Source organism: Aquarana catesbeiana, linkage group LG08 (assembly GCF_042186555.1).
Source record: "Aquarana catesbeiana isolate 2022-GZ linkage group LG08, ASM4218655v1, whole genome shotgun sequence".
NCBI lineage: Eukaryota > Metazoa > Chordata > Amphibia > Anura > Ranidae > Aquarana > Aquarana catesbeiana.
The window spans coordinates 294168281-294189102 of NC_133331.1; the positions used below are offsets into that span (position 1 = coordinate 294168281).

A 20822-nucleotide genomic window follows, 5' to 3' on the forward strand; every position below is an offset into this window, starting at 1 on the left:
ATGAATTCAGCATTACTGCCCATGTATGCAGCCTCACTGTGCCCATTAATGCAGCCTCTCTGTGTCCATGTATGCAGCCTCACTGTGCCCATGTATGCAGCCTCACTGTGCCCATGAATTCAGCCTCACTGTGCACATCATTGCAGCCTTACTGTGCCCACATATGCAGCATCACTGACCATGTATGCACCTCACTGTGCCCATGAATGCAGCCTCACTGACCATGTATGCAGCCTCACTGTGCCCATGTATGCAGCCTCACTGTGCCCATGAATGCAGCCTCACTGTGCCCATGAATGCAGCCTCACTGACCATGTATGCAGCCTCACTGTGCCCATGTATGCAGCCTCACTGACCATGTATGCACCTCACTGTGCCCATGAATGCAGCCTTGTTGACCATGTATGCAGCCTCACTGTGCCCTTGAATACAGCCTCACTGTGCCCATGAATGCAGCCTCATCGTGCCCATGTATGCAGCCTCACTAACCATATATGCAGCCTCACTGTGCCCACGAATGCAGCCTCACCGTGCCCATGTATGCAGCCTCACTGACCATGTATGCAGCCTCACTGACCGTATATGCAGCTTCACTGTGCCCATGAATGCAGCCTCGCTGTGCCCATGAACGCAGCCTCGCCGTGCCCATGAATGCAGCCTCACCGTGCCCATGTATGCAGCCTCATCGTGCCCGTGTATGCAGTCTCACCATGCCCATGTATGCATCCTCACTGTGCACATGTATGCAGCCTCACTGTGCCCATTAATGCAGCCTCACTGTGCCCATGAATGCAGCCTCACTGTGCCCATGTATGCAGCCTCACTGTGCCCATGAATGCAGCCTTACTGTGCCCATATATGCAGCCTCACTGACCATGTATGCAGCCTCACCGTGCCCATGTATGCAGCCTCACTGTGCCCATGAATGCAGCCTCACTGTGCCCATGAATGCAGCCTCACTGTGCCCATGAATGCAGTCTCACTGTGCCCATGAATGCAGCCTCACCATGCCCATGTATGCAGCCTCACTGTGCCCATGTATGCAGCATCACCGTACCCATGTATGCAGCCTCACTGACCATGTATGCACCTCAATGTGCCCATGAATGCAGCCTCATTGACCATGTATGCAGCCTCACTGTGCCCATGAATGCAGCCTCATTGTGCCCATGTATGCAGCCTCACTGATCATATATGCAGCCTCACTGTGCCCATGAATGCAGCCTCACTGACCATATATGCAGCCTCACTGTGCCCATGAATGCAGCCTCACCATGCCCATGTATGCAGCCTCACTAACCATGTATGCAGCCTCACTGTGCCCATGAATGCAGCCTCACCGTGCCCATGTATGCAGCCTTACTGTGCCCATGAATGCAGCCTCACTGTGCCCATATATGCAGCCTCACTGACCATGTATGCAGCCTCACCGTGCCCATGTATGCAGCCTCACTGTGCCCATGAATGCAGCCTCACTGTGCCAATGAATGCAGCCTCACTGTGCCCATGAATGCAGCCTCACTATGCCCATGTATGCAGCCTCACTGTGCCCATGTATGCAGCATCACCGTGCCCATGTATGCAGCCTCACCATGCCCATGTATGCAGCATCACTGTGCCCATGTATGCAGCCTCACTGTGACAATGAATGCAGCCTCACTGTGACAATGAATGCAGCCTCACTGACCATGTATGCAGCCTCACTGTGCCCATGAATGCAGCCTCACCATGCCCATGTATGCAGCCTCTTTAACCATGTATGCATCCTCACTGTGCCCATGAATGCAGCCTCACCGTGCCCATGTATGCAGCCTCACTGTGCCCATGAATGCAGCCTCACCATGCCCATGTATACAGCCTCTTTAACCATGTATGCATCCTCACTGTGCCCATGAATGCAGCCTCACCGTGCCCATGTATGCATCCTCACTGTGCCCATGAATGCAGCCTCACCGTGCCCATGTATGCAGCCTCACTGTGCCCATATATGCAGCCTCACTGACCATGTATGCAGCCTCACCGTGCCCATGTATGCAGCCTCACTGTGCCCATGAATGCAGCCTCACTGTGCCCATGAATGCAGCCTCACCATGCCCATGTATGCAGCCTCACTGTGCCCATGAATGCATCCTCACCATGCCAATGTAAGCAGCCTCACTGACCATATATGCAGCCTCACTGTGCCCATGAATGCAGCCTCACCATGCCTATGTATCTAGCCTCACTAACCATGTATTCAGCCTCACTGTGCCCATGAATGCAGCCTTGCTGTGCCCATGAATGCAGCCTTGTCGTGCCCATGTACACAGCCTCACGGTGCCCATGTATGCAGCCTCACTGTGCCCATGTATGCAGCCTCACCATGCCCATGTATGCAGCCTCACCATGCCCATGTATGCAGCCTCACTGTGCCCATAAATGCAGCCTCACTGACCATGTATGCAGCCTCACTGTGCCCATGTATGCAGCCTCACTGACCATGTATGCACCTTACTGTGCCCATGAATGCAGCCTCATTGACCATGTATGCAGCCTCACTGAGCCCATGAATGCAGCCTCACTGTGCCCATGAATGCAGCCTCATTGTGCCCATGTATGCAGCCTCACTGATCATATATGCAGTCTTACTGTGCCCATGAATGCAGCCTCACCGTGCCCATGTATGTAGCCTCACTGACCATGTATGCAGCCTCACTGACCATATATGCAGCCCCACTGTGCCCATGAATGCAGCCTCACCATGCCCATGTATGCAGCCTCACTAACCATGTATGCAGCCTCACTGTGCCCATGAAAGCAGCCTCACTGACCATGTATGCAGCCTCACTGTGCCCATGTATGCAGCCTCACTGACCATGTATGCAGCCTCACTGTGCCCATGAATGCAGCCTCACAGTGCCCATGAATGCAGCCTCATCATGCCCATGTATGCAGCCTCACTGACCATATATGCAGCCTCACTGTGCCCACGAATGCAGCCTCACCATGCCCATGTAATCAGCCTCACTGACCATGTATGCAGCCTCAATGACCATATATGCAGCCTCACTGTGCCCATGAATGCAGCCTCACCCTGCCCATGTATGCAGCCTCACTAACCATGTATGCAGCCTCACTGTGCCCATGAATGCAGCCTCGCTGTGCCCATGTATACAGCCTCACCGTGCCCATGTATGCAGCCTCACTGTGCCCATATATGCAGCCTCACTGAACATGTATGCAGCCTCACTGACCATGTATGCAGCCTCACTGTGCCCATGTATGCAGCCTCACTATCCCCATGTATGCAGCCTCACCATGCCCATGTATGCAGCCTCACTGTGCCCATGAATGCAGCCTCACTGTGCCCATGAATGCAGCCTCACCGTGCCCATGTATGCCGCCTCACCATGCCCATGAATGCAGCCTCACTGTGCCCATATATGCAGCCTCACTGACCATGTATGCAGCCTCACTGACCATGTATGCAGCCTCACTGTGCCCATGTATGCAGCCTCACTATCCCCATGTATGCAGCCTCACCGTGCCCATGTATGCAGCCTCACCGTGCCCATGAATGCAGCCTCACCGTGCCCATGAATGCAGCATCACTGTGCCCATGTATGCAGCCTCACTGTGCCCATGTATGCAGCCTCACTGTGCCCATGAATGCAGCCTCACTGTGCCCATGAATGCAGCCTCATTGTGCCCATGTATGCAGCCTCACTGACCATATATGCAGCCTCACTGTGCCCATGAATGCAGCCTCACCACGCCCATGTATGCAGCCTCACTGACCATATATGCAGCCTCACTGTGCCCATGAATGCAGCCTCACCATGCCCATGTATGCAGCCTCACTAACCATGTATGCAGCCACACTGTGCCCATGAATGCAGCCTCACTGACTATGTATGCACCTCACTGTGCCCATGAATGCAGCCTCATTGACCATGTATGCAGACTCACTGTGCCCATGTATGCAGCCTCACTGTGCCCATGAATGCAGCCTCACTGTGCCCATGAATGCAGCCTCACTGTGCCCATGGATGCAGCCTCACTGACCATGTATGCAGCCTCACTGTGCCCATGTATGCAGTCTCACTATCCCCATGTATGCAGCCTCACCGTGCCCATGTATGCAGCCTCACCGTGCCCATGAATGCAGCCTCACCGTGCCCATGAATGCAGCATCACTGTGCCCATGTATGCAGCCTCACTGACCATGTATGCAGCCTCACTGTGCCCATGTATGCAGCCTCACTGTGCCCATGAATGCAGCCTCACTGTGCCCATGAATGCAGCCTCATTGTGCCCATGTATGCAGCCTCACTGACCATATATGCAGCCTCACTGTGCCCATGAATGCAGCCTCACCACGCCCATGTATGCAGCCTCACTGACCATATATATGCAGCCTCACTGTGCCCATGAATGCAGCCTCACCATGCCCATGTATGCAGCCTCACTGTGCCCATGAATGCAGCCTCATTGTGCCCATGTATGCAGCCTCACTGACCATATATGCAGCCTCACTGTGCCCATGAATGCAGCCTCACCACGCCCATGTATGCAGCCTCAACATGCCCATGTATGCAGCCTCACTGTGCCCATGAATGCAGCCTCACTGACTATGTATGCAGCCTCATTGACAATGTATGCACCTCAATGTGCCCATGAATGCAGCCTCATTGACCATGTATGCAGCCTCACTGTGCCCATGTATGCAGCCTCACTAACCATGTATGCAGCCTCACTGTGCCCACGAATGCAGCCTCACTGACCATGTATGCAGCCTCACTGTGCCCATGTATGCAGCCTCACTGACCATGTATGCACCTCACTGTGCCCATGAATGCAGCCTCATTGACCATGTATGCAGCCTCACTGTGCCCATGAATGCATCCTCACCATGCCAATGTAAGCAGCCTCACTGACATGTATGCAGCCTCACTGACCATATATGCAGCCTCACTGTGCCCATGAATGCAGCCTCACCATGCCCATGTATGCAGCCTCACTAACCATGTATTCAGCCTCACTGTGCCCATGAATGCAGCCTCGCTGTGCCCATGAATGCAGCCTTGTTGTGCCCATGTACACAGCCTCACGGTGCCCATGTATGCAGCCTCACTGTGCCCATGTATGCAGCCTCACCATGCCCATGTATGCAGCCTCACCATGCCCATGTATGCAGCCTCACTGTGCCCATAAATGCAGCCTCACTGACCATGTATGCAGCCTCACTGTGCCCATGTATGCAGCCTCACTGACCATGTATGCACCTTACTGTGCCCATGAATGCAGCCTCATTGACCATGTATGCAGCCTCACTGTGCCCATGAATGCATCCTCACTGTGCCCATGAATGCAGCCTCATTGTGCCCATGTATGCAGCCTCACTGACCATATATGCAGTCTTACTGTGCCCATGAATGCAGCCTCACCGTGCCCATGTATGCAGCCTCACTGACCATGTATGCAGCCTCACTGACCATATATGCAGCCCCACTGTGCCCATGAATGCAGCCTCACCATGCCCATGTATGCAGCCTCACTAACCATGTATGCAGCCTCACTGTGCCCATGAAAGCAGCCTCACTGACAATGTATGCAGCCTCACTGTGCCCATGTATGCAGCCTCACTGACCATGTATGCACCTCACTGTGCCCATGAATGCAGCCTCATTGACCATGTATGCAGCCTCACTGTGCCCATGAATGCAGCCTCACAGTGCCCATGAATGCAGACTCATCATGCCCATGTATGCAGCCTCACTGACCATATATGCAGCCTCACTGTGCCCACGAATGCAGCCTCACCGTGCCCATGTAATCAGCCTCACTGACCATGTATGCAGCCTCAATGACCATATATGCAGCCTCACTGTGCCCATGAATGCAGCCTCACCCTGCCCATGTATGCAGCCTCACTAACCATGTATGCAGCCTCACTGTGCCCATGAATGCAGCCTCGCTGTGTCCATGTATACAGCCTCACCGTGCCCATGTATGCAGCCTCACTGTGCCCATATATGCAGCCTCACTGAACATGTATGCAGCCTCACTGACCATGTATGCAGCCTCACTGTGCCCATGTATGCAGCCTCACTATCCCCATGTATGCAGCCTCACTATGCCCATGTATGCAGCCTCACTGTGCCCATGAATGCAGCCTCACTGTGCCCATGAATGCAGCCTCACTGTGCCCATGTATGCCGCCTCACCGTGCCCATGAATGCAGCCTCACTGTGCCCATATATGCAGCCTCACTGACCATGTATGCAGCCTCACTGACCATGTATGCAGCCTCACTGTGCCCATGTATGCAGCCTCACTATCCCCATGTATGCAGCCTCACCGTGCCCATGTATGCAGCCTCACCGTGCCCATGAATGCAGCATCACTGTGCCCATGTATGCAGCCTCACTGACCATGTATGCAGCCTCACTGTGCCCATGTATGCAGCCTCACTGTGCCCATGAATGCAGCCTCACTGTGCCCATGAATGCAGCCTCATTGTGCCCATGTATGCAGCCTCACTGACCATATATGCAGCCTCACTGTGCCCATGAATGCAGCCTCACCACGCCCATGTATGCAGCCTCACTGACCATATATGCAGCCTCACTGTGCCCATGAATGCAGCCTCACCATGCCCATGTATGCAGCCTCACTAACCATGTATGCAGCCACACTGTGCCCATGAATGCAGCCTCACTGACTATGTATGCACCTCACTGTGCCCATTAATGCAGCCTCATTGACCATGTATGCAGACTCACTGTGCCCATGTATGCAGCCTCACTGTGCCCATGAATGCAGCCTGACTGTGCCCATGGATGCAGCCTCACTGACCATGTATGCAGCCTCACTGTGCCCATGTATGCAGCCTCACTATCCCCATGTATGCAGCCTCACCGTGCCCATGTATGCAGCCTCACCGTGCCCATGAATGCAGCCTCACCGTGCCCATGAATGCAGCATCACTGTGCCCATGTATGCAGCCTCACTGACCATGTATGCAGCCTCACTGTGCCCATGTATGCAGCCTCACTGTGCCCATGAATGCAGCCTCACTGTGCCCATGAATGCAGCCTCATTGTGCCCATGTATGCAGCCTCACTGACCATATATGCAGCCTCACTGTGCCCATGAATGCAACCTCACCACGCCCATGTATGCAGCCTCACTGACCATATATGCAGCCTCACTGTGCCCATGAATGCAGCCTCACCATGCCCATGTATGCAGCCTCACTAACCATGTATGCAGCCACACTGTGCCCATGAATGCAGCCTCACTGACTATGTATGCACCTCACTGTGCCCATGAATGCAGCCTCATTGACCATGTATGCAGACTCACTGTGCCCATGTATGCAGCCTCACTGTGCCCATGAATGCAGCCTCACTGTGCCCATGAATGCAGCCTCACTGTGCCCATGAATGCAGCCTCATCGTGCCCATGTAAGTAGCCTCACTGACCATGTATGCAGCCTCACTGACCATATATGCTGCCTTACTGTGCCCATGAATGCAGCCTCACCGTGCCCATGTAAGCAGCCTCACTGACCATGTATGCAGCCTCACTGACCATATATGCAGCCTCACTGTGCCCATGAATGCAGCCTCACCATGCCCATGTATGCAGCCTCACTGTGCCCATGAATGCAGCCTCGCTGTGCCCATGAATGCAGCCTAGCCGTGCCCATGTATGCAGCCTCACCGTGCCCATGTATGCAGCCTCACTGTGCCCATGTATGCAGCCTCACTGTGCCCATGTATGCAGCCTCACCATGCCCATGTATGCAGCCTCACTGACCATGTATGCACCTCACTGTGCCCATGAATGCAGCCTCACCATGCCCATGAATGCAGCCTCACCATGCCCATGTATGCAGCCTCACTGTGCCCATGAATGCGGCCTCACTGTGCCCATGAATGCAGCCTCACTGTGCCCATATATGCAGCCTCACTGACCATGTATGCAGCCTCACTGTGCCCATGTATGCAGCCTCACCATGCCCATGTATGCAGCATCACCGTGCCCATGTATGCAGCCTCACCGTGCCCATGAATGCAGCCTCACTGACCATGTATGCAGCCTCACTGTGCCCATGTATGCAGCCTTACTGACTATGTATGCAGCCTCACTGTGCCCATGTATGCAGCCTCACTATCCCCATGTATGCAGCCTCACCGTGCCCATGTATGCAGCCTCACCGTGCCCATGAATGCAGCCTCACCGTGCCCATGAATGCAGCATCACTGTGCCCATGTATGCAGCCTCACTGACAATGTATGCAGCCTCACTGTGCCCATGTATGCAGCCTCACTGACAATGTATGCAGCCTCACTGTGCCCATGTATGCAGCCTCACTGTGCCCATGAATGTAGCCTCACTGTGCCCATGAATGCAGCCTCATTTTGCCCATGTATGCAGCCTCACTGACCATATATGCAGCCTCACTGTGCCCATGAATGCAGCCTCACCATGCCCATGTATGCAGCCTCACTAACCATGTATGCAGCCACACTGTGCCCATGAATGCAGCCTCACTGACTATGTATGCACCTCACTGTGCCCATGAATGCAGCCTCATTGACCATGTATGCAGACTCACTGTGCCCATGTATGCAGCCTCACTGTGCCCATGAATGCAGCTTCACTGTGCCCATGAATGCAGCCTCATCGTGCCCATGTAAGTAGCCTCACTGACCATGTATGCAGCCTCACTGACCATATATGCTGCCTTACTGTGCCCATGAATGCAGCCTCACCGTGCCCATGTAAGCAGCCTCACTGACCATGTATGCAGCCTCACTGACCATATATGCAGCCTCACTGTGCCCATGAATGCAGCCTCACCATGCCCATGTATGCAGCCTCACTAACCATGTATGCAGCCTCACTGTGCCCATGAATGCAGCCTCGCTGTGCCCATGAATGCAGCCTAGCCGTGCCCATGTATGCAGCCTCACTGTGCCCATGTATGCAGCCTCACTGTGCCCATGTATGCAGCCTCACCATGCCCATGTATGCAGCCTCACTGACCATGTATGCACCTCACTGTGCCCATGAATGCAGCCTCACCGTGCCCATGAATGCAGCCTCACCATGCCCATGTATGCAGCCTCACTGTGCCCATGAATGCGGCCTCACTGTGCCCATGAATGCGGCCTCACTGTGCCCATATATGCAGCCTCACTGACCATGTATGCAGCCTCACTGTGCCCATGTATGCAGCCTCACCATGCCCATGTATGCAGCATCACCGTGCCCATGTATGCAGCCTCACCGTGCCCATGAATGCAGCCTCACTGACCATGTATGCAGCCTCACTGTGCCCATGTATGCAGCCTTTCTGACTATGTATGCAGCCTCACTGTGCCCATGTATGCAGCCTCACGGTGCCCATGAATGCAGCCCCACTGTGCCCATGAATGCAGCCTCATCATGCCCATGTATGCAGCCTCACTGACCATATATGCAGCCTCACTGTGCCCATGTATGCAGCCTCACTGACCATATATGCAGCCTCATTGTGCCCATGAATGCAGCCTCACCATGCCTATGTATTCAGCCTCGCTAACCTTGTATGCAGCCTCACTGTGCCCATGAATGCAGCCTCACTGACCATGTATGCAGCCTCACTGTGCCCATGTATGCAGCCTTACTGACTATGTATGCAGCCTCACTGTGCCCATGTATGCAGCCTCACTATCCCCATGTATGCAGCCTCACCGTGCCCATGTATGCAGCCTCACCGTGCCCATGAATGCAGCCTCACCGTGCCCATGAATGCAGCATCACTGTGCCCATGTATGCAGCCTCACTGACAATGTATGCAGCCTCACTGTGCCCATGTATGCAGCCTCACTGTGCCCATGAATGCAGCCTCACTGTGCCCATGAATGCAGCCTCATTTTGCCCATGTATGCAGCCTCACTGACCATATATGCAGCCTCACTGTGCCCATGAATGCAGCCTCACCACGCCCATGTATGCAGCCTCACTGTGCCCATGAATGCAGCCTCACCATGCCCATGTATGCAGCCTCACTAACCATGTATGCAGCCACACTGTGCCCATGAATGCAGCCTCACTGACTATGTATGCACCTCACTGTGCCCATGAATGCAGCCTCATTGACCATGTATGCAGACTCACTGTGCCCATGTATGCAGCCTCACTGTGCCCATGAATGCAGCTTCACTGTGCCAATGAATGCAGCCTCATCGTGCCCATGTAAGTAGCCTCACTGACCATGTATGCAGCCTCACTGACCATATATGCTGCCTTACTGTGCCCATGAATGCAGCCTCACCGTGCCCATGTAAGCAGCCTCACTGACCATGTATGCAGCCTCACTGACCATATATGCAGCCTCACTGTGCCCATGAATGCAGCCTCACCATGCCCATGTATGCAGCCTCACTAACCATGTATGTAGCCTCACTGTGCCCATGAATGCAGCCTCGCTGTGCCCATGAATGCAGCCTAGCCGTGCCCATGTATGCAGCCTCACCGTGCCCATGTATGCAGCCTCACTGTGCCCATGTATGCAGCCTCACTGTGCCCATGTATGCAGCCTCACCATGCCCATGTATGCAGCCTCACTGACCATGTATGCACCTCACTGTGCCCATGAATGCAGCCTCACCGTGCCCATGAATGCAGCCTCACCATGCCCATGTATGCAGCCTCACTGTGCCCATGAATGCGGCCTCACTGTGCCCATGAATGCGGCCTCACTGTGCCCATATATGCAGCCTCACTGACCATGTATGCAGCCTCACTGTGCCCATGTATGCAGCCTCACCATGCCCATGTATGCAGCATCACCGTGCCCATGTATGCAGCCTCACCGTGCCCATGAATGCAGCCTCACTGACCATGTATGCAGCCTCACTGTGCCCATGTATGCAGCCTTACTGACTATGTATGCAGCCTCACGGTGCCCATGAATGCAGCCCCACTGTGCCCATGAATGCAGCCTCATCATGCCCATGTATGCAGCCTCACTGACCATATATGCAGCCTCACTGTGCCCATGTATGCAGCCTCACTGACCATATATGCAGCCTCACTGTGCCCATGAATGCAGCCTCACCATGCCCATGTATTCAGCCTCGCTAACCATGTATGCAGCCTCACTGTGCCCATGAATGCAGCCTCACTGACCATGTATGCAGCCTCACTGTGCCCATGTATGCAGCCTCACTGACCATGTATGCACCTCACTGTGCCCATGAATGCAGCCTCATTGACCATATATGCAGCCTCACTGTGCCCATGAATGCAGCCTCACCATGCCCATGTATGCACCCTCACTGTGCCCATGAATGCAGCCTCGCTGTGCCCATGTATGCAGCCTCACTGTGCCCATGAATGCAGCCTCACCATGCCCATGTATGCAGCCTCACTGTGGCCATGAATGCAAACTCACTGACCATGTATGCAGCCTCACTGTGCCCATGTATGCAGCCTCACTGACTATGTATGCACCTCACTATGCCCATGAATGCAGCCTCATTGACCATGTATGCAGCCTCACTGTGCCCATGAATGCAGCCTCACTGTGCCCATGAATGCAGCCTCATGGTGCCCATGTATGCAGCCTCACTGACCATATATGCAGCCTCACTGTGCCCATGAATGCAGCCTCACCATGCCCATGTATGCAGCCTCACTAACCATGTATGCAGCCTTACTGACCATGTATGCAGCCTCACTGTGCCCATGTATGTAGCCTCACTGACCATGTATGCACCTCACTGTGCCCATGAATGCAGCCTCATTAACCATGTATGCAGCCTCACTGTGCCCATGTATGCAGCCTCACTGTGCCCATGAATGCAGCCTCACTGTGCCCATGAATGCAGCCACATCGTGCCCATGTATGCAGCCTCACTGACCATATATGCAGCCTCACTATGCCCATGAATGCAGCCTCAGCATGCCCATGTAAGCAGCCTCACTGACCATATATGCAGCCTCACTGTCCCCATGAATGCAGCCTCACCATGCCCATGTATGCAGCCTCACTAACCATGTATGGAGCCTCGCTGTGCCCATGAATGCAGCCTCGCTGTGCCCATGTATGCAGCCTCACCATGCCCATGTATGCAGCCTCACCATGCCCATGTATGCAGCCTCACTGTGCCCATGAATGCAGCCTTGCTGTGCCCATGTATGCAGCCTCACTGTGCCCATGAATGCAGCCTCACCGTCCCCTTGTATGCAGCCTCACTGTGCCGATGAATGCAGCCTCACTGTGCCCATATATGCAGCCTCACTGACCATGTATGCAGCCTCACTGTGCCCATGTATACAGCCTCACCATGCCCATGTATGCAGCATCACCGTGCCCATGTATGCAGCCTTGCCGTGCCCATGTATGCAGCCGTGCCATGCCCATATATGCAGCCTCGCCATGCCTATGTATGTAGCCTCGCCGTGCCCATGTATGCAGCCTCGCCATGCCATGTATGCAGCCTCACCGTGTCCATGTATGCAGCCTCACTGCCCATCAAACTCACCATTGCCAGGCTGGATCACTCACACAGCGGGCATCTCCCGCTGTGTGTGACGGAGCTGGGTCTGTGTTCGGCGGCTGCGCTGTAACAAGGGCCCGCCTCCTAGGCCGTCTCGTGTGATAGTCTAGAATGGATGGAACACTGATTGAATCAGTGTTCCGCCTATCACATGAGACGACGGCCTAGGTGGCAGGACCTTGTTACAGCGCCGCCGAACCAAGACCCAGCTCCGTCACACACAGTGGGAGATGCCCGCTGTATGTTACACACAAAAAAAGGAGGAGAGAGGGAGGGAAGGAGGGGAGCGCAGCCACAGATCAAAGCAACCCCAGGGCAGACAGCCTACCGGGAAATTTCCCGGTATCCCGGTAGGCCAGCCCGGCCCTGCCAACGATGGAGCCCAATGACATCAACGATGGGGCACAACTCCTCTCAATGACACCAACGATGGAGCCCAATAACATCAATGATGGGGCACAACTTTTCTCAATTACACCAACGATGGAGCCCAATGACATCAACGATGGGGCACAACTTCTCTCGATGACACCAACGATGGAGCCCAATGACATCAACGATGGGGCACAATTCCTCTCAATGACACCAATGATGGAGCCCAATGACATCAACGATGGGGCACAATTCCTCTCAATGACACCAACGATGGAGCCCAATTACATCAACGATGGGGCACAATTCCTTCCACTTACACCAATAATGGGGCGCAATTACCCTCACTGAAACAAACAACGAGGCATTATTTTTTTCCCACTGACATTGGGACATTTTCTACTCCCACTGGCCACAACCCGGCCCTCCTAAAGTCCGAAGGACAGCAAACTGGACCTTTGTTTAAAAAATCTGGAGACCCCTTTTCTACATCTTATCAATCCAGATCACATTTCAGTTAACCCCTTGAGTGTCTGGTTCTTTTTCTCCCGTATATACCCTTGAGTTCATCCCAGAGCATTTTTTTCTTTTATAAATCATTTTTTTTATTGAGGTTTTAAGAGGAATACGGTTAGTACATACTCCAAATGACACAACCCACGCAGGGGGAGGTCACTTGTGACAACTTACAATCTACAACAAAAAGAAAAACAATTTAAAAAACACAACGTAGTGGTCCATAGCATAAATGTTGAAGATATCAGAGCATACTCCCCCCCCCCCCGGTTTTGAGTTCCACCGGGAAGGTGAACGGAAGACAGGGAATCCGGTTCAGGCCTTATTATGTATTTGGTTGAGAACATTAAGGCCTTGTTAACACTGGTGAGATATATACGCTCTGACTTTTGGGAGCACATGTCCCAGGACGTGTACAAAATCAAGGGTTCCCTGTGAGAGCCGTCTTAACTGGTCCGACACAAGTCGGTCCAACTTTGAAAAAAAGGTTCCTGAACTACTTTGGTCCAACTTGGGTCCGTTTTCAGCCCATTGAATATCATTGAAGTCGGATCAAAGTGGGATCCTTGTCATAACCATCCGACTTGTGACATCCTACATGGTGGTTACTCCATAGTTTAGTAACCGGATGAGAACGGGTCTTGGGATCGATGGTGCTGGGGGAATGCAATGTATACGCTAGGTGTCAGATCCTGCCCACGACTCGCCCCCTCACCCGTTGTGTCATTAATTAGATGTTGAAGGAAATGTACATTTTCCAGGTAGGTTTCTCCGCCCTCTGAACAGGTTTAAGGTCGTTCACGCTTGTGCGTTCTCTCGTGAACGTTAAGTTTTCCTCTATGAGAGAAGCCTTTCCCGCACACTGAACAATGAAAACGATAATCCCCCGTGTGGACGCTCAGATGCATAACAAGCTCATTTTTCCGGGTGAAGGATTTCTCGCACTCCGGACAGAAGAACCGCTTTTTCCCAGTATGGACTTTCTTGTCATTAGTTAAGTTCACCTGTCGTTTGAAGCCCGTGTGAGTTCTCTCGTGTACATGAAGCTTTCCTTTATGAGAGAAACCTTTCCCGCACACTGAGCATGAGAAAGGGTGATCCCCCGTGTGATCGTTCAGGTGCATAGCAAATTCACTTTTCCGTTTGAAGGATCTGTCGCACTCCGGGCAGGAGAACGGCTTCTCCTGAATGTGGACTTTCATGTGATTAGTGAGGTTCCCGTGTCGTGTGAAACCTTTCCCGCACTCTGGGCATGAAAACGGCAGCTCGCCGGTGTGACTTCTTTGGTGAATGACAAGTTCTGACATTACTACGAACCCTTTCTGGCATTGGGAGCATGAATAGGGCTTCACACCGGTGTGATTTCTCTGGTGGATAATAAGATGGGATTTACTTCCACACACTTTCCCGCACTCGGAGCAGGGAAAGATCTCCTTACCGGCGTGGGCTCTCTGGTGTATGGTAAGTTCAGATAGAGTATCAAAAGAAATCCCGCACTCCGAACATGAATGGGAACTCATCACCATGTGAATTTTCTGATGGCTGCAAAGGCCGTCTTTCTGATTGGAGCTCTGGCCGCAGTCTGGACAGGGATGCAGGTTATCATCTGTGTGGATCTTCAGGTGTCTGATGAGTCTATATTTCCCTGAAAAACTTTTCCCACACTTTGTACACGTATGCAGCTGTTCCCCGGTGTGGTTCCTTAGGTGTTCCGTGAGTCTATCACTCCGTGAAAAACATTTCCCGCACTCTTTACAGGGAAAAGACACACCGGTGTGAACTCTCATGTGTCTTTGCAGATTACTTTTCTCTTTAAAACCTTGACCGCACTCCGGGCACAAATATGTCTTCACTCCCCGAGATTTTGTTTTGGATCCATATTCTTCTCCGTCATAATCAGATGAAACCTGAGACCACTCTGAGGAACTCCCAACATCACATTCATCTGTTAGAAAGAAATATTATTATTATTTATCATACTCAAACATATTTCAATTGTTCGCAACCGTGCAACATAGATCTGAGGAATGGAGATGGACCTTTCATATGGTGTACAGTATCTCCTCATCATTTGTTGGGAACATGACATTATATTGAGGAATGGAGATGGACCTTTCATATGATGTACAGTATCTCCTCCTCATTTGTTGGGAACATGACATTATATTGAGGAATGGAGATGGACCTTTCATATGGTGTACAGTATCTCCTCCTCATTTGTTGGGAACGTGACATTATATTGAGGAATGGAGATGGACCTTTCATATGGTGTACAGTATCTCCTCCTCATTTGTTGGGAACATGACATTATATTGAGGAATGGAGATGGACCTTTCATATGATGTACAGTATCTCCTCCTCATTTGTTGGGAACATGACATTATATTGAGGAATGGAGATGGACCTTTCATATGGTGTACAGTATCTCCTCCTCATTTGTTGGGAACGTGACATTATATTGAGGAATGGAGATGGACCTTTCATATGGTGTACAGTATCTCCTCCTCATTTGTTGGGAACATGACATTATATTGAGGAATGGAGATGGACCTTTCATATGGTGTACAGTATCTCCTCCTCATTGGTTGGGAACATGACGTTATATTGAGGAATGGAGATGGACCTTTCATATGGTGTACAGTATCTCCTCCTCATTTGTTGGGAACATGACATTATATTGGAGGAATGGAGATGGACCTTTCATATGGTGTACAGTATCTCCTCATCATTTGTTGGGCACATGACATTATATTGAGGAATGGAGATGGACCTTTCATATGGTGTACAGTATCTCCTCCTCATTTGTTGGGAACATGACATTATATTGAGGAATGGAGATGGACCTTTCATATGATGTACAGTATCTCCTCCTCATTTGTTGGGAACATGACATTATATTGAGGAATGGAGATGGACCTTTCATATGGTGTACAGTATCTCCTCCTCATTTGTTGGGAACATGACATTATATTGAGGAATGGAGATGGACCTTTCATATGGTGTACAGTATCTCCTCCTCATTTGTTGGGAACGTGACATTATATTGAGGAATGGAGATGGACCTTTCATATGGTGTACAGTATCTCCTCCTCATTTGTTGGGAACATGACATTATATTGAGGAATGGAGATGGAGCTTTCATATGGTGTACAGTATCTCCACCTCATTTGTTGGGAACATGACGTTACATTGGAGGAATGGAGATGGACCTTTCATATGGTGTACAGTATCTCCTCCTCATTTGTTGGGAACATGACGTTATATTGGAGGAATGAAGATGGAATTTTCATATGGTGTACAGTATCTCCACCTCATTTGTTGGGAACATGACGTTACATTGGAGGAATGGAGATGGACCTTTCATATGGTGTACAGTATCTCCTCATTTGTTGGGAACATGACATTATATTGGAGGAATGGAGATGGACCTTTCATATGGTGTACAGTATCTCCTCCTCATTTGTTGGGAACATGACGTTACATTGGAGGAATGGAGATGGACCTTTCATATGGTGTACAGTATCTCCTCCTCATTTGTTGGGAACATGACATTATATTGAGGAATGGAGATGGACCTTTCATATGGTGTACAGAATCTTTTCCTCATTTGTTGGGAACATGACATTATATTGAGGAATGGAGATGGACTATGATGTACAGTATGTCCTCCTCATTTGATGGGAACATGACATTATGTTGGAGGAATGGAGATGGACCTTTCATATGGTGTACCGTATCTCCTCCTCATTTGTTGGGAACATGACGTTATATTGAGGAATGGAGATGGACCTTTCATATGGTGTACAGTATCTCCTAATCATTTGTTGGGAACATGACATTATATTGAGGAATGGAGATGGACCTTTCATACGGTGTACAGTATCTCCTCCTCATTTGTTGGGAACATGACATTATATTGAGGAATGGAGATGGACCTTTCATATGGTGTACAGTATCTCCTCCTCATTTGTTGGGAACATGACGTTATATTGAGGAATGGAGATGGACCTTTCATATGGTGTACAGTATCTCCTCCTCATTTGTTGGGAACATGACGTTATATTGGAGGAATGGAGATGGACCTTTCATATGGTGTACAGTATCTCCTCCTCATTTGTTGGGAACATGACATTATATTGAGGAATAGGGATGAGCCGAACACCCCTGGGTCGGTTCCCATCCAGAACATGCGAGCGGACCGAAAGTTTGCGCGAACATTCGAACACCATTAAAGTTTATGGGACTCGAACGTGAGAAATCAAAAGTGCTGATTTTAAAGGCTAATTTGCATGGTATTGTCTTAAAAAGTGTTTGGGGACCCGTGTCCTGCCCCAAGGGACATGTATCAATGCAAAAGAAAGTTTTAAAAACGGCTGTTTTTTCGGGAGCAGTGATTTTAATGATGCTTAAAGTGAAAAAATAAAAGTGAAATATTCCTTTAAATATTGTACCTGGGGGTGTCTATAGTATGCCTGTAAAGTGGCGCATGTTTCCCGTGCTTAGAACAGTCCCTGCACAAAATGACATTTCTAAAGGAAAAAAAGTCATTTAAAACTGCTTGCGGCTTTAACTGCTTGCTGACCGCCGGCCGTCAATTGACGGCCAGGCGGCGCAGCTCTCGTGGCGGGCGGGCGGGCGTCATATGACGGCCTCGCTTTCCCAGCCCACCAGGGGGCGCGCGCCCGCCGTGTCACTGGGCGCCCGGTGCGCGTGCCGGCGGCCGCGATGTCCGCCGGGCACCCGCGATTACCGGTAACACAGCAGGACCGTGGATCTGTGTGTGTAAACACACAGATCCACGGTCCTGTCAGAGGAGAGGAGACCGATGGTGTGTTCCCAGTACAGAGGCACACCGATCGGTCTCCTCCCCTAGTGAGTCCCCACCCCCTACAGTTAAAATCACTCCCTAGCAACACAGTTAACCCCTCGATCACCACCTAGTGTTAACCCCTTCCCTGCCTGTCACATTTATACAGTAATCAATGCATTTTTATAGCACGGATCGCTGTATAAATGTGAATGGTCCCAAATATGTGTCAAAAGTGTCCGATGTGTCCGCCGCAATATCGCAGTCACAATAAGAATCGCAGATCGCAGCCATTACTAGTAAAAGAATATAAAAAAATAAAAATGTTATAAATCTATCCCCTATTTTGTAGACGCTATAACTTTTGCGCAAACCAATCTATATACGCTTATTGCGATTTTTTTTTACCAAAAATATGTACAAGAATACATATCGGCCTAAACTGAGAAAAAATTTGTTTTAAAGAAAAAAAAATTGGATATTTATTATCGCAAAAGGTAAAAATTATTGTGTTTTTTTTTGTAAACTTGTCACTCTTCTTTTGTTTATAGCGCAAAAAATAAAAACCGCAGAGGTGATCAAATACCACTAAAAGAAAGCTCTATTTGTGGGGAAAAAATGATAACAATTTTATTTGGGTACAGTGTTGTATGACTGAGCAATTGTCATTCAAAATGTGACAGCGCTGAAAAATGGCTTGGGCAGGAAGGGGGAGCGAAAATGCACTGTATTGAGGTGGTTAATGTAATGTCGGGTCCTGGAAATATGGATGAAAATCCGTGAGACAAACGGCATTGGGCACCCCCCAGTCCATTACCATGCCCTTTGGGTCTTGTATGGATATTAAGGGGAACCCCGCATCCAAATTAAAAAAGGAAAGGCGTTGGGCCCCCAGGCCCTATATACTCTGAACAGCAGTATACAGGCGGTGCAAACAAGACAGGGACTGTAGGTTTGTTCTTAAGTTGAATCTGTTTGTAATTTGGAACTGGTACATTTTTAAAGTGTAGCTCCAGCCAAAAAATCTATTTTAAAGCTTTTTGGATAACATAGGGAAGGGTTATCACCCCTGTGACATTTGTTTTGCTGTCTGTGCTCCTCTTCAGAAGATTTCACCTCACTTTCTGTCCCAATGACAATTGGATTTTGAAAATTGGGGGTTATTAGGGAAACAAGGATTGGTGATAAAGCATCAGTGGAGGAAACACATTTTCCCCATATGAACTCTTACAGCAGAGAATTTCCTTTCCTAGGGGTAGATTTCATCTCACTTCCTGTTGTCTCCCTCCGTTTGTAAGTAGGAATCGTTTGTAAGTCGGATGTTTGAAAGTAGGGGACCGCCTCTATATACTATATGTCCTGCGTATATACTTTGCAGAAAATTGGGCCTCAGGTGTTGGTGGTACAAGAATACTGTAAGCCCTCACAGTTATTCTTGGTGGGCGCTGCAGCGAGCCCTGCTGTGAAATATTAGATCAAAAATTGTAATTACGCGACCCTGTTAAACAGGGCAGAAAAATTGGGCCTTTGGCGGCGGAGGTGGTGACACAACACTGTAAAGCCTCACAGATACTCTTGTTGAGCACAGGAACGAGCCCTGCTGTGAAATATTACAGCAAACATTGTAATTACACGCCCCTGTTCAACAAGGGCAGAAAATTGGGCTTCAGGCACTGGTGCTGGTGCCCAGAACCAAAAAATGTTCTTAGAAGCTTAGTCGCTGGATGCAGGACAGGCCAGTAGCTCAATTGCATACTGTACAAGCTCTGGCCAGTGATCCATCCTCAAGACCCAGTAACCCAGGTCCTATCCTGCCCCTAGGTATTCCTGCACCATGTAAATCAGACGCTAGCAATGGTTGCTGGAACCGCTCAAACCTTGGGGCTGCGGACTAAAAAATTGTCTGAACGCATAGGTCAGACGGCCACCTTCTCCACCGCTCCTTCTGTGACTGACCAAAGCCTCAGCAACACGTTGTCCAGGAGGACCAGGAAATTGTAACCTCCCAGGCTCTAGAAACGCATTGCACAAACCTTTCTGCAAGGCCTCCCGAAGAGGTTTCATCCTCTGCTCCCTCTGCGAAGGCTGGATAAGTTCCGCAACCTTACCCTTGTAGCGTGGATCAAGAAGGGTTGCCAGCCAGTACTGATTCCTCTCCTTGATAACACGAATCCGAGGGTCCTTTCCCAGGCTTTGCAGGATCGGGGAGGCCATGCAGCGTAGGTTTGCTGAGGCATTCGGTCCGGAGTCCTCTGGGTCACTAAGGACGACATGATCCGCAGCCACCTCCTCCCAGCCACGTACAAGTCCATGTGTTTCTGGGGACTGAAAACGATCTCTGAAAGACTGCTGCTGATGCTGAGTGCCAGGCTCCACCTCCATACTGACACAATCCTCCTCCTCCTCGTCCTCTTCCTGTGTGATAGGTGGGCCTGCAGGAATACTGTCTGGATAAAGGGGGCCTTGAGAGGTAAGGAAGTCCTCCTCTTCCTCCCTCTGTTCTGCCTCAAGTGCCCTGTCCATTATTCCACGCAGCGTGTGCTCCAACAGGTGGACAAGAGGGACAGTATCACTGATGCATGCACTGT

General features: G+C 50.7%; 1 protein-coding gene across 1 annotated transcript in view; it reads right to left on the bottom strand.

Moving 5' to 3' along the window:
- Positions 1-13490: 13490 nt before the first annotated feature.
- LOC141104772 (uncharacterized) overlaps positions 13491-20822 on the bottom strand; it is a 56736-nt gene continuing 49404 nt past the window's right edge. Inside the window, exon 9 of the mRNA XM_073594504.1 lies at positions 13491-15372. Coding sequence (XP_073450605.1) covers positions 14216-15372 — 1157 coding nt within the window. The 3' untranslated portion in view covers positions 13491-14215. The remainder of the gene's footprint in view (positions 15373-20822) is intronic.